At 50.3% G+C, this 26,068-nt stretch overlaps 10 protein-coding genes across 10 annotated transcripts; 6 read left to right on the top strand and 4 right to left on the bottom strand.

Moving 5' to 3' along the window:
- Positions 1-741: 741 nt before the first annotated feature.
- Positions 742-2,583, bottom strand: BKA67DRAFT_5857 (uncharacterized protein). Its single transcript, XM_046104213.1, has one exon. It carries the CDS (start codon positions 2,488-2,490, stop codon positions 937-939), a length of 1,554 nt encoding a protein of 517 aa, XP_045963221.1. The 5' UTR covers positions 2,491-2,583; the 3' UTR covers positions 742-936.
- A 258-nt stretch (positions 2,584-2,841) lies between these two features.
- BKA67DRAFT_652350 (DIE2/ALG10 family-domain-containing protein) lies at positions 2,842-4,767 on the top strand (the record flags this gene model as incomplete). Its single annotated transcript, XM_046106148.1, has 3 exons — positions 2,842-3,084; positions 3,136-3,224; positions 3,282-4,767. The coding sequence occupies 3 exons, from the start codon at positions 2,842-2,844 to the stop codon at positions 4,765-4,767; spliced, it is 1,818 nt and encodes a 605-aa protein (XP_045963220.1).
- Positions 4,768-6,168: 1,401 nt separating this feature from the next.
- On the top strand, positions 6,169-6,651 carry BKA67DRAFT_652349 (uncharacterized protein; the record flags this gene model as incomplete). Its single annotated transcript, XM_046106147.1, has 1 exon — positions 6,169-6,651. One exon carries the CDS (start codon positions 6,169-6,171, stop codon positions 6,649-6,651), a length of 483 nt encoding a protein of 160 aa, XP_045963219.1.
- Positions 6,652-7,635: 984 nt separating this feature from the next.
- Positions 7,636-8,808, bottom strand: BKA67DRAFT_652348 (NADP-dependent L-serine/L-allo-threonine dehydrogenase ydfG; the record flags this gene model as incomplete). The annotated part of the gene is made up of 6 exons (XM_046106146.1): positions 7,636-7,712; positions 7,775-7,869; positions 7,958-8,337; positions 8,419-8,574; positions 8,640-8,726; positions 8,779-8,808. 6 exons carry the CDS (start codon positions 8,806-8,808, stop codon positions 7,636-7,638), a joined length of 825 nt encoding a protein of 274 aa, XP_045963218.1.
- Positions 8,809-10,614: 1,806 nt separating this feature from the next.
- On the top strand, positions 10,615-11,703 carry BKA67DRAFT_529272 (uncharacterized protein; the record flags this gene model as incomplete). Its single annotated transcript, XM_046099040.1, has 1 exon — positions 10,615-11,703. The coding sequence occupies one exon, from the start codon at positions 10,615-10,617 to the stop codon at positions 11,701-11,703; it is 1,089 nt and encodes a 362-aa protein (XP_045963217.1).
- A 468-nt stretch (positions 11,704-12,171) lies between these two features.
- Positions 12,172-13,930, bottom strand: BKA67DRAFT_685682 (uncharacterized protein; the record flags this gene model as incomplete). Its single annotated transcript, XM_046109007.1, has 3 exons — positions 12,172-12,827; positions 12,890-13,425; positions 13,562-13,930. The coding sequence occupies 3 exons, from the start codon at positions 13,928-13,930 to the stop codon at positions 12,263-12,265; spliced, it is 1,470 nt and encodes a 489-aa protein (XP_045963216.1). The 3' UTR covers positions 12,172-12,262.
- Positions 13,931-15,767: 1,837 nt separating this feature from the next.
- Positions 15,768-17,854, top strand: BKA67DRAFT_665932 (uncharacterized protein; the record flags this gene model as incomplete). The annotated part of the gene is made up of 2 exons (XM_046108583.1): positions 15,768-15,933; positions 15,983-17,854. The coding sequence occupies exons 1-2, from the start codon at positions 15,853-15,855 to the stop codon at positions 17,852-17,854; spliced, it is 1,953 nt and encodes a 650-aa protein (XP_045963215.1). The 5' UTR covers positions 15,768-15,852.
- Positions 17,792-21,472, bottom strand: BKA67DRAFT_543517 (uncharacterized protein). Its single transcript, XM_046101191.1, has 8 exons — positions 20,838-21,472; positions 20,721-20,789; positions 19,092-20,671; positions 18,993-19,036; positions 18,694-18,940; positions 18,202-18,642; positions 18,005-18,144; positions 17,792-17,955 (listed from the first exon to the last, which is right to left on the bottom strand). Exons 1-8 carry the CDS (start codon positions 21,265-21,267, stop codon positions 17,883-17,885), a joined length of 3,024 nt encoding a protein of 1,007 aa, XP_045963214.1. The 5' UTR covers positions 21,268-21,472; the 3' UTR covers positions 17,792-17,882.
- BKA67DRAFT_543506 (autophagy-related protein 22-like protein) lies at positions 21,420-23,697 on the top strand. The gene is made up of 2 exons (XM_046101190.1): positions 21,420-21,956; positions 22,020-23,697. The coding sequence occupies exons 1-2, from the start codon at positions 21,573-21,575 to the stop codon at positions 23,283-23,285; spliced, it is 1,650 nt and encodes a 549-aa protein (XP_045963213.1). The 5' UTR covers positions 21,420-21,572; the 3' UTR covers positions 23,286-23,697.
- A 9-nt stretch (positions 23,698-23,706) lies between these two features.
- On the top strand, positions 23,707-25,838 carry BKA67DRAFT_5542 (fungal-specific transcription factor domain-containing protein). Its single transcript, XM_046101972.1, has 6 exons — positions 23,707-23,874; positions 23,932-24,440; positions 24,497-25,249; positions 25,311-25,417; positions 25,482-25,750; positions 25,814-25,838. Exons 1-5 carry the CDS (start codon positions 23,826-23,828, stop codon positions 25,495-25,497), a joined length of 1,434 nt encoding a protein of 477 aa, XP_045963212.1. The 5' UTR covers positions 23,707-23,825; the 3' UTR covers positions 25,498-25,750; positions 25,814-25,838.
- The last annotated feature ends 230 nt before the right edge of the window (positions 25,839-26,068 follow it).

Here is a 26,068-nt window from a genome sequence, read left to right as displayed (position 1 = left end):
CGTCGATCATACTGATGAACAGCTGTCTGGCGAAGCTTATATTATATCCCCATCGTGATGATGACTAGGAACTGTTGTGACTGGGCGGTCGCTCTTAGACCATCATGTCTGCACTTGTAGTTGAAGTTTGACGAGGCTTTTACGATTCCACGAAGCATATTGAGCCTTCCATCCAACGACAAAATCTACCTAAAAACGGACATATGCAAAACTATACACGCCCACGAGCCCTGCTTGTGTATAACTTCATTGCGAGATTCTTGGGCATTTATTACACACTCCTGCAAGGGAGAGGTTGAACTTGGCGAGCCGTTGAGAGCTGCGAGGTACCTCTGCGACTAACTAAATAATCCAACTGTTTCTAAGTTGAGCATGTAGAGGATTAATCTCTTCCTCTTCTCCCCCTCTCACTTCTGCGTTTCATTACCCCCGTTCCAGCCGTGGAGGTACTATACACCCAGAATGATAGCCGAGGGCAGATAAAAAGAAGGCTTTCAGCATAGAAGTACCCGTTCCCGACGTGTGGAACGGCACCCTCCCGTGTCATACAGGAGAACTATGGGGGAAAAGGACTCATTGCGCAGCCATATGCACTGCAATTTTAAACCTCGCCAACGGTCTGAACCGGACGTGTCGAGGGCTAGGTGCCAGCGAAGGCATGGCGAGAAAATGCAAATTCATCCGGGAGAGTCATAGGTCATGGTATTTTCCCCCTGCAATACGATAAAAATGTCCAATCACAATCCAAGCCCAGTTTCAGTTTGATATCATGTTCCTGACCAGTCCAAGACGTAATTACCTGGCTATCCCGTCCATTTTTATCTATTCTACCTTGGAGACGAAACGGGCACCAGCGGTTTATGTTGTACAGGCATGTTCTCTATGCTCCCTCGTTGCTTCTCTCCTGAATCTCTTTGCACAGGTTCGAGTGTCCTCTTATGACTTCATGCTGTCCTTGATCTCCCCCTTGAGTCTAGTAATCGTGCCCGCGCCACCGTAGACCAGATGGGTGTACACCATGGCCACACTGGCGCCCGCGTTCAGGATGTCTAATGCCTGGCGGCCGTTGGTGATACCGCCGGTCGCGAAGATGACCTTTTGCTCGCTGCCTCGGGCGGCTTGGTTCTGGGACTTGCTCACCACGGCACTGTCGTCCTCAACCGCGCCCGTGGCAGTGCCCTCGAGCCCAGCGAGACTCGCGCTCACGGCATCCTCGCGGGCTGCCTTCTTGCTGCCCTCCAGCGGTGCCGCAGTCGAGAAGCTGCGGTTGTCGAGCAGCTTGCGGTATCGCTTGACTAGATCTAGCGTGCGCTCAAACATCATGGGTCCCGAGTAGCCGCCTTGCTCAGACAGAACATTGGCCTCCTGCGGTGTGATGACAATGCTTTCCGGCACGACTCCGTGGCGGCGCTTCGTGGTGTTGCCTACGATGACACCGTCGACGCCGCTCTGCCAGACGGCCTGTGCAATGCCCTCCATCTGTGTATCCTCGTCCTCGTCCGGCGAGACCTTGACCATGACCTTGGGGACGACCTTCCTCTCCGTCCTCCTGGCCTCGTCCACCACGGCGCTCAAGATCCTGGTCAGCGGCTCGACAGCCTGCAGGTCTCTGAGACCTGGTGTGTTGGGGCTCGACACATTGACGACCAGGATATCCGCATACGGCGCCAGTCTGCTGACGCAGTAGGTGTAGTCTCTCGCGACCGCCGCCACATCGCCCTCGGGGGTGTCCTTGTTCTTGGCGATCTGGACCGCCAGCAGCTTGCCCTGGTTGAGGCTGCCGGGGGGCACATTGGCCCCGCCGTTCAGGACCTCGTCCTCGGTCAGGCCGACGGACTTGGCATACAGGCGCACGCGATTGCGCAGCGTCATGGCCATGTGGTCGGCGCCGTGCGAGTTGAGGCCGTACCTGTTGATGAGGCCGTAGAGACCGGGGATGCGGAACATGCGGGGCTTCGCGTTGCCGGGCTGGGCGAGAGGCGTGCAGCCGCCCACCTCGACGACGGCGGCGCCAAGGGCGAATAGGGCGTCCGGGACCTCGGCGTGCTTGTCGAGGCCGGCCGAGATGCCGATGGGGTTCGACAGCGGGTGACCGAAGACGGAGAGGCCGAGGTTGGCGTCGAGGGCTTTGGATGTTGAGGGGCGCTCGCGCGGGTGCAGGCCCAGGGAGTAGAGCGTCTTCATGGCCGACAGGGCGACGTTGTGTGCCTCCTCGGCGTCGGGGAAGACGGTGCGCAGGAGCGGCGGCACCAGCCATTGGTGCAGGGAGGCCCGGGTGTCGGTGCCGTAGATGTATGCGATGTAGCCTCCGGCGCCGATGGTCGCGGTGATCAGGATGGTCTTGAGCCGCGACACAGGTGCTGCTGCCGTGGTGGTCGAGACATGGCGTTTGCTGGCTCTGGCTGTCTGGAACTGCTGTCTGGATCGGGCGAGTATGAGGGAATTGAGTGTCCTGGGGCTGACCCTGGACGTGAGAAGGGTTGACTTCATCTTGAGTGTCGCATACTCTCGTAAGCTGGTCACTCAATGGCTGGGGGGAGGAGATGCCAGTCGGTGAAGGTGTTGTGAAATGTTGCTCAGTGGTGGGATGAAGTGCCAAAAGCGAGCTGCCGCTGCCGGCGAGTAACAGTACTTTATACTGTGCACAATACTTATACACACGGTGGCCTCGTTAGTCACCATCCAATTATTGTCCTCTTGCTAGGTCCGGCTACTACTCTCAAATCAATTTCGATACTTGTCAACTTGACATATTGCATAGCACAACAACTCAACCGCACATTCCAGGGAAACCGCGAGGGCTGAGGAGGTTATGGAAACGCCGATGCCTACACCTCCAACATGTCTTCCTGCAATGCGATAATCGACTTTCTCTTGAGCCCTGCTGTTCTCCGAGCGACCCTCGTGACTACGGTCTTCACTCTCGCACTGTGTACAGACCTTGGCAAAGGACAGCCAGGTCACCCGAGATGGCAGTGGTTCACGCAATTAGCTAAAAGCTACGCATTACCCATTGCCATACCAACCTTGCTCGGATGGGTATGGTTGACCTTGGTCAACGCCTTTGTACCGAGGCCGTACATGGTGAGCACACTCGAAAAGTACGCCGTCGACAGGACACTGATCAATCTACAGGATGAAATCTTTCATGTCCCTCAAGCGCAGGTGTACTGCGAGGGCAAGTACGCACAATGGGACGACAAGATAACCACGCCGCCTGGACTGTAAGCTAGGTTTTTCTATTCGTCTGTCAGTATCATGCTGTGCTAACAAGATCATAGGTACTTCCTCAGTATCATCTGGGCCCGGCTCTCTGGTTATGGAGACTGCTCACTTGAGACGCTCAGAAGGTTCAATCTCTTCATTATAGCATGTACAGCTGTTGTGGCGGCAGCATCCCGCGCCATTATCGAGGGGCCCAGCGCGAAGGGCCAGCTCAACTCGGCCTACTCCATACACACCGGCATCAACATCGCCCTGTTCCCGGTACTCTTCTTCTTCTCAGGACTCTACTATACAGACGTCATTTCTACCTTCGTCGTGCTTATTGCCTATCTGAACCATCGGAGGAGGCTTGGACAGGGCAATAGAGGACGCTCAGTCGTCAACGATCTATACACAGTTTTTCTGGGTGTTCTCGCTCTGTTCATGCGCCAGACCAATGTCTTCTGGGTGGTAGTATACATGGGTGGGTGCGAGGCTGTGCAGGCTATCAAGGATCTGCCCGTCGCGTTTGAGAAACCCTCACTCGACACCTGGGCGGCGCAGGCCAAGTTCTTCGTTCAGAAGTCCTCCATCGGCGCCATTCATGACCCCGTCCTGCAGAACGCCTGGCCAGAAGATCTCCTGCTGTGTCTCTTGAGCATTGGTATTGCAGCTGTTTGTAACCTCGGCGCCATCTTCCGTCGTATCTATCCACAAATCGTTGTCGTTGCACTCTTTGCAGGCTTTGTGCTCTGGAACGGAGGTGTGGTGCTGGGAGATAAATCCAACCATGTGGCTACGCTACACTTGGCTCAGATGCTCTATATCTGGCCCCTTTTTGCCTTCTTTTCGGCTCCCCTAGTACTGCCACAAACCTTGCACGTCGCTCAAGGAGTCCAATCGTACTTCATGTCTCAGTGGCCACTAAAGTCCACGGGCCGGGAAGGCAAGTCAGGAAAGAATGCCCAACGCAACGCAAACTATCTAGGAATTGCTCTCTCCGTTGTTTTGCTCGGAGGCTCAACCATTGGTGCCGGGTTGATTGTTCACTACAACACCATCATCCATCCATTCACTCTAGCTGATAACCGGCACTACATGTTCTACGTGTTCCGCTACACGATCATGCGAGGCTCCACCATCCGCCTTCTCCTTGCGCCGGTATACGTCTCTTGTGCTGTCCTAGTCTGGACCTCCCTCTACCAAAACAATCCCGACGCCCCCACAAAGCCCAAGTCGGGTATCCTCAACAAAGGCTCGTCTCGAAGCACTGTACTTACCTCGGAGGTTCTGATACTCCTGGTCACAATCACGCTCAGTCTAATCACGGCACCGCTGGTCGAGCCGAGATACTTTATCCTTCCGTGGGTATTCTGGCGTCTGTTGGTGCCCAGACGCACGGGAGGAAAACGAGAAGCCTTGGACTGGGTCCTGTTTTTGGAGACAGCCTGGTTCCTGGTAGTGAACGCGGTACTCATGTACATTTTCCTTACCCGGCCCTTCGTCTGGAAGTTGGAGGGACACGAGCTTGATGGTGGTGCTGTGCAAAGATTCATGTGGTGAGGTGGTCAAGTAGGATGATGGCTACTGCCGTGCCGCGTCCGGCTTGTATATCAGTTGTGGTACAGAACGTTCGTCTGTTTGTGACACATTTTTTTTTAGGCTTGAGCGGGAGGCGTCTTGAAAACTAGAGCATCCTCTGGCTCACGACCAGTCTTTACCTTGATGAGACAAAGCCTAGTCTAGTGCCGAAACTTTGCAGTTGTTGCAAACCAACCAAACAAATGCCGATCAGGTCCGATCTTCACCGAAGTGCAGCAAATGGTCTGCGTTGCTCGTATCAACACCGACTCGCTAGCCTGCATTAGGCAAACAGGAATCTGGGGAAATGGGTTGTGGCCAAGGCAATATACCACAGTACACTAGTTCCAAAAAACACTCGGTATAGTTGCATCGGTGCTGTAAACAGACTTCAGAAGTGCAGTTCCCCCTGCCAATAATAGGTAACCTACAACCTCGGATAACGTCGCTTTATGTTAGTGGTAGGGCCTGGTACATAGTAGACTGGTAGAGTCTTCTAACCTAAGTTACAGGGCCACTCGATGGGACACACAAAAGAAAGGCATCGGGCGCTAGGTATCCTTTCACCCCGCGCTCCAACCCGTCAAAAGGCTTTCTAGCGGTGGTGGCCACCCAATTGAAGGCGTTGAATTACAGCAGAGTTCCACCGTTCCAGTGCCGGGAACGGCCGACTCACGCCGGGGGCAGGTTTCGATTGACTCGACTCGGCTGCACTCTTGTGCCTCTTGTGCCTCTTGTGCTTCAGCTTCATCTTCCAGGGGGGCGGCCTGCGGGGGCTTGCGGGAGGGCCTCTGGGCAACTGGGTTGGCTTCAGGCCATCCGTCATTGGCTGTAGCGGCCCCCCAGACGTGAGTAAGTCGTCTGCAGCTCTGCACTGCGACGTCAGGATTTCCACTGGGACCACCAACAAAGAACATAGCCAACAACGTGCCGCTGCCATTTACTTATTGGACGCAACAAATATACCGCATCTGGAGACGACAAAGTGATTGTTGCAGAGCAAACAAACCGTAGCCTGAGAGTCCACTACATACCACACTGTCTTTGCGCATACAAGAAACCTCGCGGACCGCCCGAAAGCGAATACAAGAACCAAACCCCGACGCAAAAGCCAAAGCGAAAGGGGAACCAAGTCAGGTTTTCCCGACTCGGGCTGACGGAGATCGCGATCGCGATCGGAAGCCAAGAGAGCCAACCGAGAGGACATCACACAACCACCTCCGAACCCTCTCTCCGACCGAACGGCACCGCGGGGATATCGCGCAGCTTGTCACAGCTTCGACGGCGACAAAGACCCCATCCATCATATCCAAGCGGACCACTTGCGAGAACGACCATATCACAAACACCAGGACCACCACCACCACCACCATCATCATCATCATGCCATCTTCACAACGCCCATTCTTTCTCTCCTCCTTCCTTGCCGCCTTCAGGCAACAACCTTCCACCACCACATCCGCGCTGTCGGCGTCGCAACAACCGAATAAGACGCACACACATACGCATTCGCACACGCATCCTCAGCCCGGGCAAACCTCCACATCCTCGGCCCGTGGCATCTCCACCACCACCACCTCCTCCGCCGCCGCAGCAGCCACACAGAGCGTGATGAACCAAATACCCATACACAGCCCGCGGCCGCATCATCACCACCACCACCAGGGCAGCATACCCATACCGGACGCCACGGGCCGGCGGCGGGGCAGCGACAGCAGCTCCGAGGGCTTCCGGGACGTCATGGGCGGCGACAAGTGGTACATCGGCGGCAGGACGGCCGGCGGGGAGGAGAAGTTCTTCAAGCTAGGCGTCGTGAGGAGGGTGAGGAGTACCGATCGCCTGAGCCTGGATCGCCTGAGTTTATGAAACCTCCCCCCGAAAGGGGAAATGTTGGAGAGGTAGTGGCCCATCGTTCGGGACGATGGCGCGCATGGGAAAGGAAAGAAATATCACGAAGGCCTTGACTATAGACAGATATGGACACGCATGAAATGGGGACCTGAAGGTGTGACAAGGAGAGACACCTTACCAACAGGCTCTCCGCGGCGTTGCACGAGTCGTTGGTTCTTTGAATTTGGGGTTTCCTCCGTGGAGGCGCTCCTCTACATACTTCAGGATGAAGTGAGCAGATGGCCTTCTAGGTTCATTTTGGGATCGACATGGCAGGGAAATAAATGGTAAATACGTGCTCCAGCAGTGAAGAAAGAAAGAATGAAAGAAAGAAAGAAAAAAGCATATCGTACTGTGAGCTATGACGAGATTATGTGACTACGCATTATATATACAACGTTGTTGCCGAAATACAAAAAAAAACAAGAAAAAAGAAAAGAAAAAAAGCACATCTCACATAAATCCCTCCAAGGCGTGTTGTGTTCTAAAGTTCATCCCACCTAATTCCCGAGGACTATTTAGCCTAGGACGGCGCCCAAGAGCCTACGACAATGCGATATAACAAGTTCAAGAACCCGTATATGTTCAAGGTGGAGGGACTGATACAAATGTGTTCTTCTAGCCGGCATGGCCTACGTAGGGAGAGCGCGTGAGTCGTGCCCATGTGTGTTTTTGCGAAAGATCTGCCCGTCTGGATTCGCAATGAGTTGAGGATATATCATATTTTACATCGCCTTGGGCGATGCGCCAACGACAACATGGTCGCATCAGCAATGGTGTCGTCCATGTGACGCAGCTGTCTTACTGCCCTCCTGCGGACTTATTGGTGAATAATACGGATATGTTGATTGTTTTGCGATGGGATTCCCCATGATATTATGGCATGTTGGATACTTGACGTCATGCATCTGACCATCTCTACGATCCTCCACGTTTCTATATTAGTTCTACAAGCCGTGTTCATCCCTGCATCTGCGGCTCTGGGTGGCCGTTGCGCTCATTCCACTTCCGGTCGAAAACGGAGAGGGACCGTTGTGCTGGACATCTCATGTTAGCATGGTTTAGGTAGTGACCCGAAAGCTGCGGCTATGCCCATTACCTGACGGCACCACATCCAGGGCCTTGATGGAGCGGTTGAGTGGCTGGCCCAACATGAAAACGGCGGCTTCTGCCACGTCCTCGGCTACGAGTGGCCTGCGGGGTGTTGATCTGTTAGCAAGAGGAAGATCAAAGAAGTAAATAAGATAAAAGTTCAATGAACCCAGTCATGTAGGACACGTACTGGAACCCCTTCATGAAACCCTCATACATGTCCTTGTCGAAGCCGACGCGCTGCGTGTGGAAATGAGTCGCCACCACGCCGGGCCGCAGGGCCAGCACCCTGATGTTCGTCTCGCTGAGCTCGTTGCGCAGCGCGTTGGTGAAAGCCTCCTGCAGCGCCTTGTTGGCGTGGTAGACGGCCTCGCCGGGGAAGGGCGGGGCCTCCAGGGCCGTGGTGGACGTGATGTTGAGGATGGTGCCCTCGCCCCTGGCCAGCATGGAACGGTTCAGGACGGCGTGCGCCGCGAACATGTAGCCGTTCACGTTGGTGTTGTTCATGGTGACGATGTCGGAGATCTTGAGCTCCGGGAAGCGCGCTGGCGTGCCGAGCGCCAGGCCGGCCTGTTGTGTTGGGCATCTTCACGTCAGTCTGCTCTTTAAATAGTCCCTCGGACGCAAGTGGTCGCTATGATTGGGCCGTACATTGTTCACCAGGATATCGATCTGTCCCAGGTCCTTGACGGCTTCCGTCACGCCTCTGTCGACTGCCTCATGGTCTCCGACGTCTAGTGCATAGTACCTCACTTGGACGCCAGAATGCTGCGATTGGAGTCGTTGAGACAGGTCCTTAAGCTTGTCCTATACAATGACGTTGAGCCACCACCCGGAACTTCTTGTGCGTGATATTCAGTGGGCGTACTCACCTCACTCCGCGAGATGAGGGCAAGCTTTGCTCCTTGACCAGCCAGAGCATCAGCTATCGCTGCCCCGATGCCTATCGAGGCACCGGTCTTTTCAAACATGATTAGTCTTCTACTTTGCCAAATATCAAGATAGCCTTACAATGAGTACAACTTTTCCGCTCAACGACATCTTGCTGCTTGGCCAAGAGGCTGTTTGCAATGTACCTAGTATTCAAATTGTATCTCTCGACTCGTCGTGTAAGTGGCGCTGGTCTCAGAATTGAGTTTGCTTTGGAGTAAATGTGTATGAGCAAATTGTGGCCGATCCCACGGTTAATTTGGATTCCATTTTCGAGAATAATTGAAGCCATGCAGCATTAGTAATGTCTATCATGTATGACGTCTACGGGTGCGTATTGTGGGTGCAGCAGCCGTGGAATCTACTATTCGCCATGCCTACCCGCCGGGAACGAGGTCTGCGCGGGAGGCGCCTTCGCGCTTAGCTGGGTATGCCCTGTAGAACATCGATGAACTAACCTTGCGGGTAATCATGTAGCACCCAGGCTTAGATAGGTGCCCAAGCGCAGTTGTAAAATCTGCCTACGAAAGTATTGATTAACCAAAAATCTCGATTCGCTGTTTCGAAATATTCATTCAAAGGACTCTAAATATTTTGAAGACAGTGCATTTTGACGACCGCGGCCCCTGAAATGCGTGGCTACTGCCTGCTAGCATACGAAGCGCTGGAGGTTTGACATGGTGCCATGAACCAAGCACTGCATGCATGTACCATGCGGGATCATAAGGTTAAATAAACCTTACTAAGGGCTTGACACAGTCGAACTGAAGCAGATTAAGCCAAAAATCGGATTACTTAACCTTTCACGACCACGGTCTATCAACTGGTCAGAAACATCGAAAGTCCCTATTTAATCCTAGTAATTACGTGACAGGGCGGAATCTAAGCTGTTCTTTTCCCACGTAGTCTAGAGTTTTCTAGCCTTACGGATGCCGCTACCAAAAGTCTTCGCCCGCTTGATTTTGTGAAGACTTTTGGTAGCGACATCCGTAGGGAGTATAGATATTTAATGCCCACGTCTTGTTACACCATCATAGCATAGCTAGTGCGTTTCCAGTCCGCTAAAGAAAATGAGAATTCACCTTCACCCTAAATAAAGCATACCTACCCACCCCCGACAACACCGAAGTTTAAGGAGATAACAAGCATCGGGGGGCTTTCATGATCGACGTCCAGCCAGTTGTGAGGTCGGTCCAAGCGCTCTCAGCATCGATAGCTGTTCGTTATCAAGCTTGTCCCAGGCGAGGGCTGCATGACCTGCGATATTGTCCGGGCAGAGCATAGCAGTCCGTCCCCATCCCAACCCAAGACGAGGCGAGATCGCAGTGTTTTTGATTCCAATGATGATTTACGTTCATCTCGATTGGGTCCTGTCTGCATTTATACATCATCATAAAGGTCAGCCTAGTACTGGTCCTATCCTCTCGGTATACTTGCAAGATAAACTTGCTCTGATGCTGTCCGCATTAATCATCATTATCGCGGTTATATAAATTACAATTTCCGCATCGCAGCCCCTGGATACTTTCGAGACATCTACGATTCCGCTGTCATCTGGTATTGCCTCCCAGGTATTGGCATGCTGGCATTTAGATCTGATATCATGAGCGCCTCAAGTCTTAGACAATTCCTTGTCCTATGTCTTACTTCGTGGGCCCTGCGAAGATCCTCTCTATGTGCAGATAAGCGATGTACTTTCCGGACGATATCTCTGCTTCCGTCTACATAGTGTTTGTGCCGGTGTCAACTGACATACTTGGGGTTATGACATGGAAGAGGTTGATTAGCGATGAGAGGAGTGAACAATGAGCATGGAGAAGGATATGAACCTGCTTGTCTGGCGGCCGTCCTGGTTCCTGAAACCGGTCGTATTCTTGCAACTTGAAACTGCTGTCGCCATACCGAAGAGAGGCCGCAATGATGAAACAGTACACTCCAGTTCTGCTCGCCGTACTGAGTCAATATCTGCCTTTTGGTATGACACAGAAATTGGCTTGGGTGACTACTGTGGTCACCGAATGCTTCGATGCCTCAACATCCAGCAAACCGTCCGTAGCGACTACAGTCTCAGTACAATCACCACAAGGTACATACGCCTACAGCATGCCATTGTGTCTGGAATGCGGCTGTCCGACCTGCACATTTACAAGCGTCTTCACGACGACTCTGCTAGCCTTTTACCCAACGGGAACTACAGCGCATCCCTACACGGTCACTGAAACATATGCTGGAATGTCATCATTGCCAACCTTTGCGACACCAACAACCATACCATACGGATTTACCGTTACACAGGCAACGTGTACTATCTGCGACACGACGCCCATAGTCATGACCATGACCTGCCCGAGTGGCGGCGTGCCATACGCCACACGCGCTTTCCCAGACACCAACCCTCTAATGCCTGCAGTAGATCGCCAAGGACTGGCTGGTGGAGTGTCGTATACCACGAGAGGTGGAAATAGTGCTTTGCCAACCAATGACCCTATCTTACCCGAAGTCAGCAGCCAAGGGCCGTCCACCGGTGCGCCGGGCATTGGGGCAATGCCGACTGGCGACAATGGACAGTGTCTGCAAGGACCGACGGTGGTTTTAACAACCTTCATTACTGTTTTGATCAGTGCAACTCCTGAGACCGCGCTCACGTCGACTCTAGCCACACACAGCAATTTCGAACGTCCCGTTTTCCAAAAGTCACCTTGGAACGCAACATTCACGTCACCGCCCATTAACAGCATGTTGGCTATGTCGGCAGATAGCTCCGGTAGTGAAAACTCACTGGCGGAGCGTTTTACCAGCAATGTCAACGCCTGGAAATCAAGTTCGACAGGCGATACACCGCCACCAGCCATCAGACTCGCCAGTGGTGTAGCAGAGAAACGAGTTGCCATTGAAACTACTAGAGTAATTTCAGATGGTGGTCTGTCGGTTCGACCAATACCACAACTTCCTCTAGTCTTACTAATCGTTGTCATCGCTGCTCTAACGCTTCCTATCACTGTTTGAGCAAGACATGGTCACACTTCTTGAGGTCATGCCCATTCAATGCCACTTTGTTTAATTTTTTTATCGTTTTGCATAACATCACATTTGCAACTTCATACTGGTGGACGTTACTGACGAGGTGCAACGCATATTCCCTTATCCCGCTGATCTTGTACACGAATTTCCCAACATGTATTTTCACATAGAAATATGCCACGAGAAATCATGTCTAATATTTGACGGAATCATGCAGGCATTAGGGTGCCTCATTTATATTTAGCTCTCAGCTATTGGATTTTCTGAATTTGATGATAGGTTCTGCAACTTCAGTCGCAAGGATTATATAATTATTTTGAGAATTGAAAATTCCATAGATTTTCTTTTCTTTAACTGTTCTAAGTTGCTTTCATAGCTTGAAACAAGGTTAAAGATCGACACATAATGCCTGAACGGATAGATACTACCCTAACATTTGTACTATACTTTCCCATATATTGTAGTTGGGTCACTAAGCAGTTGGAATATAACTGGCTATCCTATGCATACTATTCTATGGACTCCAACTCTCAGTGACGTGGCTCTAAAGCTTTGCTCCATTAGCTGATTCACTCAGGAGAAATTCAACCACGTCTGTGGCGGCTCTACGGCCCTGCTCAATGGCACCATCTATAAAGCCTCGCCAGCCATCTGCCCAGTCAGCGCTGGCAAAAAGAACCCTCCCGTGAGATCTCTGCAGCTCTGCCCAGTGTGCTGTGGATGAATTAGGGCCCCAGCAGCTCCATACTCCCTTAGCATAGGCGTCATTCATCCAATCGTGGGTAGCGTAGAGCTTCACGTCCGCATCTGGTCGGATGTTCTGCCTGAATTGTCTGACAATCTCTGAACTGTTCTTTTTATCCTCCAGACAGCCGTTGTAGCCAAAGCCAATGCACCAAGTGCCGTCTGGGCCCCAGGGCCTGGTCCCATTGTGATCGGAGAATGCGAAGACGTACGGTGAGCCTTTTTCGCACGTCGCAAACCAACCTGGTTCGATATCTCCGAGTTTGAAGTGGATCTTGGCACCTTTGTTGATGTGGCCACGGACAATGGCTTCGTGGCGGAGTGGGCTTAGGGGAGGTGTGAATATCACGTCACCAAGAACATTACTTGCAATAGATTTAGTTGAATGCTAATTAGATTTTTGAAACTTGTTGGGCGAAGTACTCACAGAGGAATCGTTGAGATGACAATTTTTGCCGTGATCCGTCTCGCAGCTTTGGTCGTAACTATGGCGCCCGCCGCATACTGGGAAATTTCTCCTACGGGGCTATTCAACAGAACGTCACCTTGAAAGTCCTTCAAAATCAATGTGGCTAAAGACGTCGTTCCACCATTTCCTAGTTTGAAGACACCAACAAGCTCAAAGACGCCGCCCATGGTGTGGCCGCCAAGCGCAAACCAGCGAAGGGCTTCGCAAAACCCGATGTCTGAGCCTGGAGCACTACCAAACGAAGCAGTCATCGTTTCGAAGATAGCTTTATCAAATGAAGACACATTGTGGAGCAGTTTGAGGCGATCTGCTATGCTCATATGGTCGTATTTCTTCCAGGGCGTTGGCTCTCGGAGCGGATCGTGTGGGTAGGGCATCAACGCCCGGCTGTCTAGACTATCAATCTGGAAGAAATCGGCTGCAACTTTATCGCATATATTCTTCACTTCTGCCGGCACAAGACTTTCGACAGTAGAACCGGACCGTTTGTGATACTGGGACGTAATAATCATGATCAGCTTATGGGGTTCTTCGTGACTAGTGCCCTCAACGCTCCGACAAGATTCATTATATTCCATAGTATTCATGATAAAAAAGGAGATTAATGATAAACTCGATTCCGAAACGTACCTGTACTTGGGTAGCGACCGTTCCTGCAGAGGTCTTCAAGCTTTTATGAATACCGTATCGGTGCAGCTCGGTATACACATGAGGCTGGTTCCAATGAACCCATGTCCCGCCCATCTCGATATCTTCATTGTCCACTCGGGCGGTCCAAGTGCGACCGCCAATACGGTCTCTGGCCTCTAGGAGCAAGACCTTTGCTTTCGAGTGCTGCGATATGTCGCGGGCAGCGATCAGTCCCGCGAATCCGGAGCCGATTACAATTACATCGTAGGCATCTCGAATATGTGACGAACTCGGAACGACCGATGCGGTGTGAATACCTTCGACTTCGCTGGTGGGCGTCCAGATGTAACCTTCCTTTGACCTTTGCATGTTGAAGATAACCTGTGCAACGTAACAAGCAAAATACGAAGTTTAACAACTAGTCTAGATGAGAAGGCCTGCTAAGAGGTGAAGTACACATCTTCTCATCAGCGGCGAATATAAATATATAGCAAGAGTCTAGCTTAATGATTTGCCAAACAAGTGTCAATCAATCTTCCGTCTCTCCAATTCTGACTCTCAAGGAAGCTGATTAGAGGGGAACGCACTTTTTATCCATTTCGGGCAATCGCCAAGAGCGCTAACTGGGTAGAATCACCAGTTGGGGGCCACCAATCTCAGAGCGCGGGGCGTTCAGCTAGGTGTATATAATATGTAAGTCAACATTGCTTCCATTGTCATAAGGTCTAGAGTACATACAAACATCACTTGGTAAATGCATCATCATGTTTGAAGTTCGAAGCAAAGCTGAGGCGTCCAGGATTGCCAATGTGCCCGATGGTGGGCCGCATGTCTTCTTTGTTAAATGCATATCCGCTGCGACGCGTGCTCGCGGAGCATGTACAAAGAACTAACACTGCAAAACTCAGGGGACATATTTGGCAACAAGGATGCGAGCGCATCCAAACCTCTTGTTGGGTCTTGGTTCCGCATCGAACGAGGGCCGTCGGCAACTCCTCCCCCATATACACATGATGAAGTTGGCATCGTAGTAGAAGGTGAATTAGGGGCCTGGCGGCAGACGTAGTACAGTGAACAGATCCTGACAGGCGAGTTTACTCTGGAAGATGAGACGGGCAGCAACATGAGGCTGATAGATGGTGACACTTTTGCTGTATATCGAGGAAGCACTGTGGTATTCTCGTCCTCTCACTACGTTCTTGCTTGGAAGCTGAACACAGACCAAAGGTGTGATTGGTCTAGTACTGGGTATGCTAATAAAAATTGCTTCCAGCACGTTTGGGGGGAACCGGCAACGAATATAATGATATTATTGTTTGTATGATCGAGTCAAGAATTATTCGTATGTCTTGTCTGTATCGTATTGGTATACTGCCACTGTGCTGTCGTGAGACTCTGGTGTTGACATCTGCTGGTAATGCGCGGAGCTCTCAAATGGGTCCCCACTACACTCACCAACCATATAAGTAAGTCCGGAGACCTGCTTACGCCATGGTAGTGCGTAACGCGTGCACATATTCATGGCGTGGATGCAGGAGTCGTGTGATTATAGTGCTATATTAAACGAATTGGACTTGCTATGTACGAAGCTCTACGTCAGAGGTCGTTGAATAAACATAAGTGGAAAGTGTCTCGAATACATGGCTTTAGATGCCTCCGCTGTTCAAGTGCGCCTGTTGTATTTGATCATACGGTGAGCCTACGCGACAGCTGGAGTGACCGACCAAAAACTAGTGTGCAGAGCATTAGCCTGACCTTAGTGGACTCGCCTTAGCGAAAGACTAGAATGACTTCGCGTAACCATGAGGCAGTGTTGACCAATCGCACTTTTTCATTAAAAATGGTTAGCTTCCAGCTATAGTTGGATTGATGCGAGTGCCGGGCCTAACGTTCAAATCTCTCAGCGTTTCTATTCATGACTGTCTTGAAGTACATATGCATTTCCATGAACGCATGTAAACAAAACCTTCTATGCAACGGAGGCAGCTTATGTAGCTTTACTCTGGCAAACCATGAACAATGTAAGAGTATACTCAGTTAATCTGGAATAGAAGTGGGAAATTCCATGAAAATTGGAGATTATACCTGCGAGCGCGCGCTTTTGCAGACCGTGAATTGTGTTCTGTGTTTAGGAGACTACAACCGCCGGCTTCTTATTTAGCGCTGTGGACCCCAGCAAGTAATGAATTTCCCAAACTCGTCGATTCTTCATCGTTCCATCATTCAAGTAAGAATACAATTTTGCTTCGAGTCTTCAAATCACCATCTTCAGATTTCATTGCTTGAGAATCATGTTAGGACTGGGCCGCAGAAGTGCTGAAGATAAACGGAGAAAGTCCAGGTCTGGCTGCTCATCTTGTAAAGCCCGACGTGTGAGTGAACTGGCTAAGATGGGGCTCAAGCATCGCTAATACTAAGCAGATCAAATGTGATGAAACACAACCCGAATGTCAGCAGTGCACTCGGAGCCACGATGAATGTCCTGGCTACTCATTGCCTTACAAGTGGTCTTCTAAGCATGAGAAGTACCCCGGTGGTGACCTGGACATCCAGAGTGGCAGAAAAAGACGTCAACCGAGACTTCATCAGAGTCTGAGACAGTTGACAGGAAGTCAGCTCTCCGATATTGACTTGCACAACGATGAGATGATGCCACTCACCAACATGTCATTACAAAGCCAGCATCGCGAAAATGCGCCATTCTCAGGAAAGGAAATTGCAAGCATGCTTTTCATTGACGCCTTGCTCGAGCCTGACGCTGAAGCATATCCAACGCCTTCGTATCAAGCGGTTCTGGAAAAAGTTCATTGCAACCCCAAGCTATGGGGTGATAATCTGATTTCAGACTCAAGCCTTATCGCAACATATTTCTCGCAGACCATTATCAAGAATTTATGCTCATACGACTCTACGCGCAATCCCTTCCGGGCTACCATCAGTATCGGGGCAGATAACTGTCTCTACTCCGTTTTGTGCAGGTATTTGACCTTGTCCTACCTTACGACTTCCAAACCTACAGAGGCGTCTCAGGTGCAACTCACAGAAAGTCGCAATGAGTTTCTTCACCGGTTACATGGCGAAGTCAGCATTGTTCATCAAAATAAACAGACAAAGTGGGAGAAAATTCTACTAATATTCATCATGTACGGACTCGCTAGTGGCTGGGATGGCACTGATGACGCAGGTCGCCGGTACTATAACATTGCTATCAATATGCTCCAACAACGGCCGCACATGCATAACTATAATCTCCGATTCTTCAATGAAAGCCTAGTCTATTGGTGGATGGGTTTGTCTCTCACAACGAACACTGAGTCTGAACATCTGTTGGAGCCGCCTGCAATTGATCTGCAGCAATCCGGGGTCTTCAACAACAAGTGCATCCCCCATCCTCTGACAGGTATTGCCCCCCAGGCACAACTTTTGCTGGGAAAAGTTGGCACACTATTGTTTACTCAAAGAGTGCTAGCACTCAAAGGAGGTTTCGCATCCATAAACAACTTACTTCTAGAACGCCATGCACTTCACAGTGTTCTGGGGTTGGAACGGGACTTGCGCTCTCTGAAGATTCTAGATTCAATTGTGATCACTGAAAGAGAGGGCCGAGAAAGTTCTGTGCACGATCTCAGATCTATCGCAGAATGCTATAGGCTCTCGGCACTTTTGTTGTTATATCGTGGCTTTCCGGATCTACTACAACGAATAGTGGCGCAAAGCAACGCGGTGAGCAGAAGTCCGCCGGAGAGCGGAGATTCTTGGTTACGCTCACTGGCTCTGCATACACTTGACGTCTTATCCCGATGTACTCCAGGATCACGGACAAGAAGTTCCGAGCAAGTCTTGCTTGTCATCATTGCTGGAGAGCTGAGACTCCCGTCAAATAACGTTTCTGTTACGAATCTTCAGAGCTTCGACGATTGCTTTGAACCGTTTCCACTGTTTGCTGGCACTCGTGAGACGGTCCAACTCCAAGAAGTTGTGGAAACTGACAAGTCGCCATTTTGGAGCCAGTCATGCATTCCACAAGTTGCAGAACACCATTCAGATCTTACAGCCGTCCCGAACAGCATTCAAGGCATCTGTAGCGGATTGAGAAGCGTTGATACCGCTGTTCGAGCTGGGAGGAAAACAGTCATGTCACGCTTAGCTTCTGTACGGGAAATACTTCCATGCAAAAGTGTGGATCGTGTAAAACACCTGATAGAAGAGAGTTGGCGGCAAAATGACCAAGGAATAGACACCTTCTGGATGGACATTATGATTCAAAGAGGGTGGAAAATACCTATGGTTTAGGAGCTATTGCTGATTATAATCCACTGATTCATTCGCGCTTGTCAAATAACGAATCTGGAACTCTTGCCTTATCAAACGCGGAGCTTTCACACTGGGGGAGCCTGTAACATGTTAGTACACATCATGGATTAAATGACTCTCTTGACAAACCCAAACGCGACAGGCCCACCCCGTTTTAGACCTTCCTCTGAATACCAGATCTCTGGTGCTGGAAAAGCAACAATGGCAACCTGAAGACCATATCTCAGCTCTGTGATACCTACGACTTGGCCGCTAGTGGCATCGATTATCTGCATCGTTGTCAGCTGGTTGACGCTATGGGTTACAGAACAAGGTGTAGGACTGACGGCAAACAGATCTGGTGTGGTGGCCAGACATGATTGAGAGTCTTTCGAATGGAGATTGGCTGCAAGTATCTCGTTTTCGAATACGAGCTCAAGCCAAGACGCATGAGACAAGTTATCTTCTCCGGTTTGGGGTAAAATGGTACAAGTGCCACGAGTGAAACTATTCTGGACCTGCCGAGACACCAGGTTCACCTTACCACGAAATAATATGCGACCCGAAACTGTTGCTACAATTGTCGATGCGACATCGACCTTCTGCTCCCTAGCAAGCTGCATGCTGCGCCCTATCATCCAAGCAAGAGAATAGCTGTTTTGGGCAAAAGCATATATTTCGTCCCCGGAAAACGGACGGAACGCGAGTGATGCTATTCCTCCAAGCTGGCCCGCAATAGTCCTGAGTATTTCTTCTGCTTGATAATCGTCCCGGGCGCTTTTGAGTAGCTGAAAGTCAAGTTAGACTTTGCGAAGCTCGCCACATCAAGACAGACTTACTATGGTAACGCCATTTCCATCGCAGATAGCTGCCGGGGCTATGCTCTTCCCATGTAGAGCTGGAATGGTCATATAAACCTTTGGAAACGCTCGGCCTATGACGTCGGCGTCTAGTGCTTTCTTTCCAAGTTTGGCAGCAAGTAAAAGTGCTTCCAGAGCATTTGGTCCCCCAATCTCCGTTGGAATGGTGTACGTGAAGTCTGATTTTCCGACCTGACCTAAGTTGGCGTAAATAGCCTCTCGCATTCTATCAACAGAAACTCAGCACCAGCCGCCCTAAGCCATATGGCGGTACTCACTCGTGGTTACCAGGGATTCTCTCGAAGAACGCTGTTGGAGATCCCTACAAGGGGCGGTGAGCAGTTTGCGTGAGTGCGAGGGAAGCCTCAAGTTCTTACTATCCAGCAGGTCGGACAAATGACGTCCTCTGGCTTAACAGCCCTTGGAGGGACTACTTGCACTTGTTGACCCAAGCGTATAGCCTCTTTCAGCGCTATCTGATAGTTGGTCGCCTCACCAGCACAGCCCACGCCTAGGATACCAGTACCATCCACAAGAATGTCGACATCTGTCTCTGATAGAGTCCAGATATCGTTCTGAATTTGCGGTACGTAAGTAGATATATCTACAGGAACCGCAACCTGCTCGTTGTTGTATTCTACAATCATGTCATTAACAAAATCTGCAGCAGTATCAGTCACTTCGGCACCCTGAGCGTGCTGCGGCATTTCATCCCCGAATGTGACTGTTGTAGACCTATCGTCAAAGTCTGACACAGCTCTGATGATCATTCGAAATGAACCGTCAAACGAGTACGTTTCTGGGATGATGTCCAAGTTGACGATCTCTGCTGTCTCTAACCTGCCGCCTGATTCGTAGCAGAGCTGCAAAGCCTCTTTCTTCCCGTCTTCAATTAAACTTTCCATCGACCGCGGCTGTTGGGGAGTGACGATTCGATCTATGCGGCCACTGACTTTGGCGATGGCGGCACCGATGGCATTAGCTACTTGGTAGCACTGGGGTTGGACAACCGCAGCGATGCCTCTCAACCGCTCGACATCAGGTACAATAAAGCTACCACCACCAACTAATATGACATTTGCATCCAATGGCTTAGTCTTCGCGAATTCAACTGCTGTTTCGACCATGGACTTTATCTTATCCCTTGCCTGGTAGAGCACTTCGTTTGTTATACCAACTTCACCCAACCGATCGGGCGACAGTTTAATGGTATCTGAAGCAGTGAACGCAGATCCACCTGTAGCGAGGGATAGTGTCAGTTCATCAGCACCCACTGAGTCAGGGCCTATCGTTACCCCAGTGTCATGCTGTCGGACAATACTGCCCCCTCCTAGCCCGATATTGTGAGTTTGAGGCACCGCGAGATTAGTTTTTACCCCAGCTATCTTGACAAAGGCCGCGGAGTGCTTTGGGTAACCGTTAGGAAGCAAACCGCACACGTCTGTTGTGGTTCCGCCTACATCAACAACGAGAAGATCAGCATCGTCCCCTGCCTCTTTCTGCCTAGATAAAGATTCCATGGCCATGAATGCCGCCCCACGCGCACTGTTTGTTGGTCCCGAAAAGAAACATTTTAGAGGATACCGTGCAGCATACCACGACGGACTGATTGTGCCGTCATTGAGGGTTAAAAATACTTTTGCGCCCGGCAAGACCTCGTCGACAGCAGCCTCGAGGCTTCTTGTCACTTGTCTTGAAAACCGACGTATGCTTGCATTAAGTATCGCCGTATTTTCGCGTTCTAAGAAGCTAGCGTTGCCCAAGTGATGAGAACAGGAGACATCATAGCCTGAGCCTAGCTCTTTGGACAGGAAGCAGGCTGCCTCGTCTTCTTGGTCAGGAAACGATGGAGAATGAATACCAGCTAGCAAGATTGAGCGAATTCCCTTCTCCTTGACGACTTGGGCTTGTTCACTGAGCTGTTGCTTTGACCAGGGATTGATTTCTCTTCCATCCACTATAGCCATCGATCAGTAAGTGAAAATAGTGTATGGTCCAATACTCACCATGCTTGCCACCATCTACGAAGGCGTGATGGCCTTCGATTAGACGTCGCAGTGAGTGTGGAAATCCCACTAAGGTTGATGAGTCTCTAAGTCGTTTCTATGTTGATGAACACCTACAGAAAGGTGCAACGCTCTGGGTGTAAGGTCCACACAAGCGGATGACCGCGACTTTGTCCATTTTTCGGCCGTCTCGTTCGAGCGTCGCATTCAGGAATTGCGTCGTTCCGATTTTGACCAGTGGCACTGCACTACCCAAAATTCCAGCCTCTGCCAGCACCTCCTTAATCGCAGCTGATACGCCGCTGCTGACGTCCGCTGTGCTTGGAGACTTGTGCCAAGCCACAACTGTCTTGCCGTTCATAAGAACAGCGTCGGTATTGGTTCCCCCCACATCCACTCCAACGACATAGCTTTCCATCGCGGGCTTCTCGGCCGAAGCAAGGGCGTAATCAGTAATTAGGCATGCCTTGGTTGATGCAGGTCTCGAGTTGATCGGGGTGAGTAGCCCTGGCTCAAGCACATTGTTCATCTTTGCTCTGTAAGCCATTGTTCATAATATGTTCCACAACATAGCGCCCGCGACACAGTGCAAGGGACTGAGTCCTTTTTCTTTCAATCCTGCAGCGATATCCCCCGGGGACTGCATACACTATTCCCCCTCTGGACCCGATCCTGGATCTTTTGAACCAATGATCATATGCCATCGCTTAGATAAAATCGATAATCGGTTAGGGGTCAAGGACCGGGGCCCGTCCGCACAATTGGACAGCTGACAGAGGTTGGAAGGCCAACCCGGGTCCTGGTCTCTGAGGTCCAATTAGCCGATATCTGTATTTTCCTCCCGGCATTTAGATGCAACCCAATTCTGTAGGTTTTCAATGCCCCACAGCGTCAATAGACCTCAAAATGCGTCAAAGCCAGGCAACCGAGAAACCCCGTCTGGCTTTCGCGGAGGAGGATGAGCCAAATGTAAATTCTCAAAATGACAGTCCTTTGGTTTCAACCACGCAAAAACAACGCCAACGTACAAGACTCGAGAAATACGCCTATTATGCGTATTTCTTCGCTAATAGCGGCGTAGGCCCATCGAATTACACAACTCTGCTTCTCCAAAACCTCATACACCAGGCGGGGTTTGATCCATTCGTTTTCCCACTCGGCAGTCAAGCATGTGGCGATGAGGGGCCTTGTCATGTGTTCTGGGCAGGAGGAACGAAAGATTATGCTTCCGTGGTGGTGAGTGGTTTAGAAGCATCTTCATTGTCATGAAAACAGTATCACTAAAAACCTGATGCATAGAATATCGGATCAGGGCTCACTTTTCTGGGCCAAGCAATCTTTATGGTTTTACTTGGAGCTACAGCCGACTACGGATCATGGTCGCCTTGGATACTCAGAAGCGCGACTGTCGTGTACAGCGCATTTCAACTTGGCTTCCTCGGTGTAAAATCACCTGACGCTTGGGACTCTGCTCTTGCGCTCTACATTTTTAGCAATATCGGATGGGCCATATCCTTCACTTTCTTTGTGGCCATGTTCCCCAAGATTGCGGAGGATCAGCCAGCAGCCGTTGATGCACTCAACGACAAGAACAACAACTTGATATCAGGTGCCGAGTATACAGCAAAGATGGAAACAGAGCGCAGCAAAACCATGAATCTTAGCTGGGCGTGGAATAATGTTGGCGCTATGGTCAGTTGCTGTCTGAGCTTGGCCACTCTGAAAGGTCTCGACGCCGATGCCTCATTAGAAAATAACAACTGGGGATACTCCGTGTGTGTCGCTACTTGCGCGGGACTTACTTTGGTATTTTCCATACCATGGTTCTTCCTCCAGAAACCGCGGCCCGGCAAGAAAATACCTGATGGCAATAGTGCCATCTTGATGGGCTTGAAGAACTACTGCAAGACTACTGCCACAATGGCCATCCATTTGCCGCAGACCTTCTTCTACATTCTGGTATTTTTCTTCCTGAGTGATGCCATTACAACGTTGATGACACAAGTTGCCATCGCCCAGTCCAGCGTGGTCTCATTCTCTGCTACTGGCAACACATACTTCCTCATAGTGCAGGGTGTCTCGTGGTCCTTCTTTCCGGCGGCCGGAGTCTGGGCGCAGGAGAAGATGAAAGTCAGAACGAAAACAATGTTTCAACTTTCGAATGTTGGCTGCCTCCTCGTCGCAATCTGGGGTACAGCCGGCGTCTGGACTACGACAGTCGGATACCACAACGAGTGGGAGATCTGGGCATACTCCGCACTTTGTGGAGCAGCTCTTGGTCTTCAGTGGTCATATGCCCAAGCTTTCATGGCGGAATTAGTGCCTAAAGGCGAAGAGAATCAGTTTTTTTCATTACTGGGGGTCGTTTCCAAAGGCGGGTCTTGGATAGGCCCTATCGTCTCCAGTGCGCTAATTGACAGAACTCAAAACACGTGGGTACCATTTGGCTTCATTGCTCTATTGGTCGCTGTATCAACCATGCTGATTTTCTTCGTGGACGAGAACAAGGCCCGAGTTGATTGCGATATGTACTTGGAAAAAAAGAGAACAGCAGTGCGCGAATAGTTCTGCTTAACTTCACGCAAGTTCAGGAAAAGTAGACGAAAAGAGTAGCACTAGACTCTTCCCATGGAATGTATCCAGGCCCCATGTAGTATTTCATAAGCTCTTATCACTGCCAATGCTGCATACATTCGAAAGCGCATTGAGGTTGTACTGTTTAATTCTATCAAAGCTGACCTCTGTTGAGATGCATGATTTGTGCATTTGGTACTACTTCGTGTTCCAAGATCCGGACCATTTCAGCCACCAGCTTTTCGACATGACCAGAACTGGGATGCATATATGCACATGCACATAATATGGCGGCGTGGTGAGATTGCACAGTGCAGGGGTACCTAACATCTCCATCAGCTTTCTGGTCCATGCCGGCTCTTCTTAAGGCCCCAAGAGCCCACCCGGCCTGCGATCCGTTCCGCTAGCGGTTCTTTAACCCCAGCACTATTTCATCAAATACTACTATGTGCAACCCGCCGTTTTGTCTCCATAATTTAGAACCGTACAAGGGAGCACGTGTTGGAGTCGAAAAACTCGACGGCGGCAGTCATGCGATATCGACACATGGTACGACCAAGGGTCAAAAGATCAAAGGGAGGTTTGTGTTCTCATTCATTCCACTTGGGCATCTTCAGCTAGGCACTTACATGTCCAGGGTGTCTCACATGCCGCGGGTGTCGCACCAAGTGTGATGAGGCCAAACCAACATGTTCTCGCTGCAAGCGGCTTCAAGTGAAGTGCGTGGGCAATAAATATGCTTACAACGCCGAAGAGGTTGCCTGTGAGGCAGAAAAGCAAAGGCAGCTTGTACGCAGTCAAATTGATTCCAGCCTTGTAGCGAGACCTTTGCTGCCGTCTGCGAAAACCGTCTATTTGCACCACTTTGTCACCGTGTGCTCCAAAGCAATTCTATTCGCAGACGATCAGACCCATAATCCATTCTCACGCGAGATTTATTGCCACTTTTCGGGCTGCGAACACCTCCAGCTCGCAGTCAACGCGTTGGCAGCAGGTGACCTCCAGCGTCGGCAGCCTGGGCATAATGAACGATATTACGAGTTCTACGGTCAAGCAGTGAATAAGCTGAATGCTGCCATCTCCAATCCGAAAGATACTGCATCAGTCGCCACCCTAATATCTGTCCTTCTGCTCGCTTTTTGTGAAGTAAGTGGACGAACTATATTCTTCGACTACATCTCCATTGATATTCACTCACTCAGATCTCCAGCTCAAATTCTTCGGCTTGGCTGAGCCATATAAAGGGAGCCAGAGACCTCCTTCTGCTACGTGGAGGACCTAGCAAGAACCCAGTGCTCGCGAGGTTATTTTCGATAATCGATGTTGGGTCCAGCTTCTTCCTTGGACAGAAAACACTACTGCCATTGGATTATATCGATGATAACCTCGTGATGAATGTGTCGAACACGCCGGGTGAATACTGGCCCTGCTGGGACACAACTGGCACAAGCACGGCAAGGTTCAACCAGAGATTACGTATAGTCGCGAGTCTATCAAGTCTGCAGCTAAGTGTAAAACGATCAACAAATCTTGCCTCTCGAGAAGCTGCAATGGCTGAAGCCCGTGGAGTATTGGAGGATATTATTGACCACTGGAGCGCCCCTGTTTTCCAGAGACCCCAGCTTCACAGACTCTACATATCTTCAGGAGACCAGATTGACATCGAAGATAGCGCCGCTAAATCAGCTTGTATCCTCGCTCTTATTGACATCACAATTCCTCTGATCGAGCATGGTTGTAGATTCAACCTCAACGAACAGTACCTGGTTTCCCCGATAGCGGTAGCGCACCATGTTGACACTATCTTGGCCGCCTCGTCAATGCTGACTGAACAGTACTGCCTGGCAGGTTTACCTTGGCCTTTGTTTATGGCAGGTGTCCACGTGTTTCGTGACGATGGCCGTGAAATGGCCATCCTACAGACACTGAAATCAATATCCTCATCCATTTTTCATGTATATATGCACTCTCATTGACTCGTTGCATGGCATGGTTGATTGCTAATTACTTTTGAAGCCGTGTGAGGGCGCCATTCGTCTTCTCCAAGTTCTCTGGGAGCGCCAAAGAGCTGATGGTATCAAGTTATGTTGGAGAAAGGTTTTGGACGAGCTGGGGGGTTCAATGTAAGCACAATACCTCCAATACACTTATTGCCAATGTCTTGACCTCATCTGATCACGATGATAGATATATCATGCTCTAAATTTTGACCAATCTTCGCCGGAAATATCCCAATGAGGCTCATGTCAGTCACATAGCAACCCCAACAACAAAAAATCCCCCCCAAAAAGAAGTCTCGGTTGGAGCGACGCTCCAATTTCGCCCCTGAGTGGTGCCTTGTTATTTTAGATAATCGTGCGACTACACAAGCTGCAGTGACTACGAGTACGGATCAATGACTAGCCCAGACAGATCGATCGACAGAGCGACCATCGAAGTCTAACTAATTTGGCCATGCAAGCTGCTCCTAAATGTCCTTTCTCACTGTCATCTCGGGAATTTCTAATTCGCGAGAACAGTATTCGGGTCCGAAGTTGTTGCAGACAAATCACGTGACCCCGGTGATCTCGGCAATCTAAGAAATGTGCGCAGCTGGCTTTAGCGATCAACTAACCTACTAGACTACTAACCAAAGTCAAAATCCGAGACGAGTCAAAACCCGAGACAGCCTGTATATAATAAGATGCCTTGGCAAGTTGAGTTACCACAATGCGCTTTCTCGCAGATACAGAGCTTACGGAGAAGTTCACATTACACAAATTCCAACTTGTTCT

The sequence above is a fragment of the Truncatella angustata genome (genome assembly GCF_020726525.1).
Source record: "Truncatella angustata strain MPI-SDFR-AT-0073 chromosome Unknown BKA67scaffold_1, whole genome shotgun sequence".
Lineage (NCBI taxonomy): Eukaryota > Fungi > Ascomycota > Sordariomycetes > Amphisphaeriales > Sporocadaceae > Truncatella > Truncatella angustata.
Note: the sequence above shows the minus strand (reverse complement) of the source record. Positions and strands in the feature narration are given on the sequence as shown.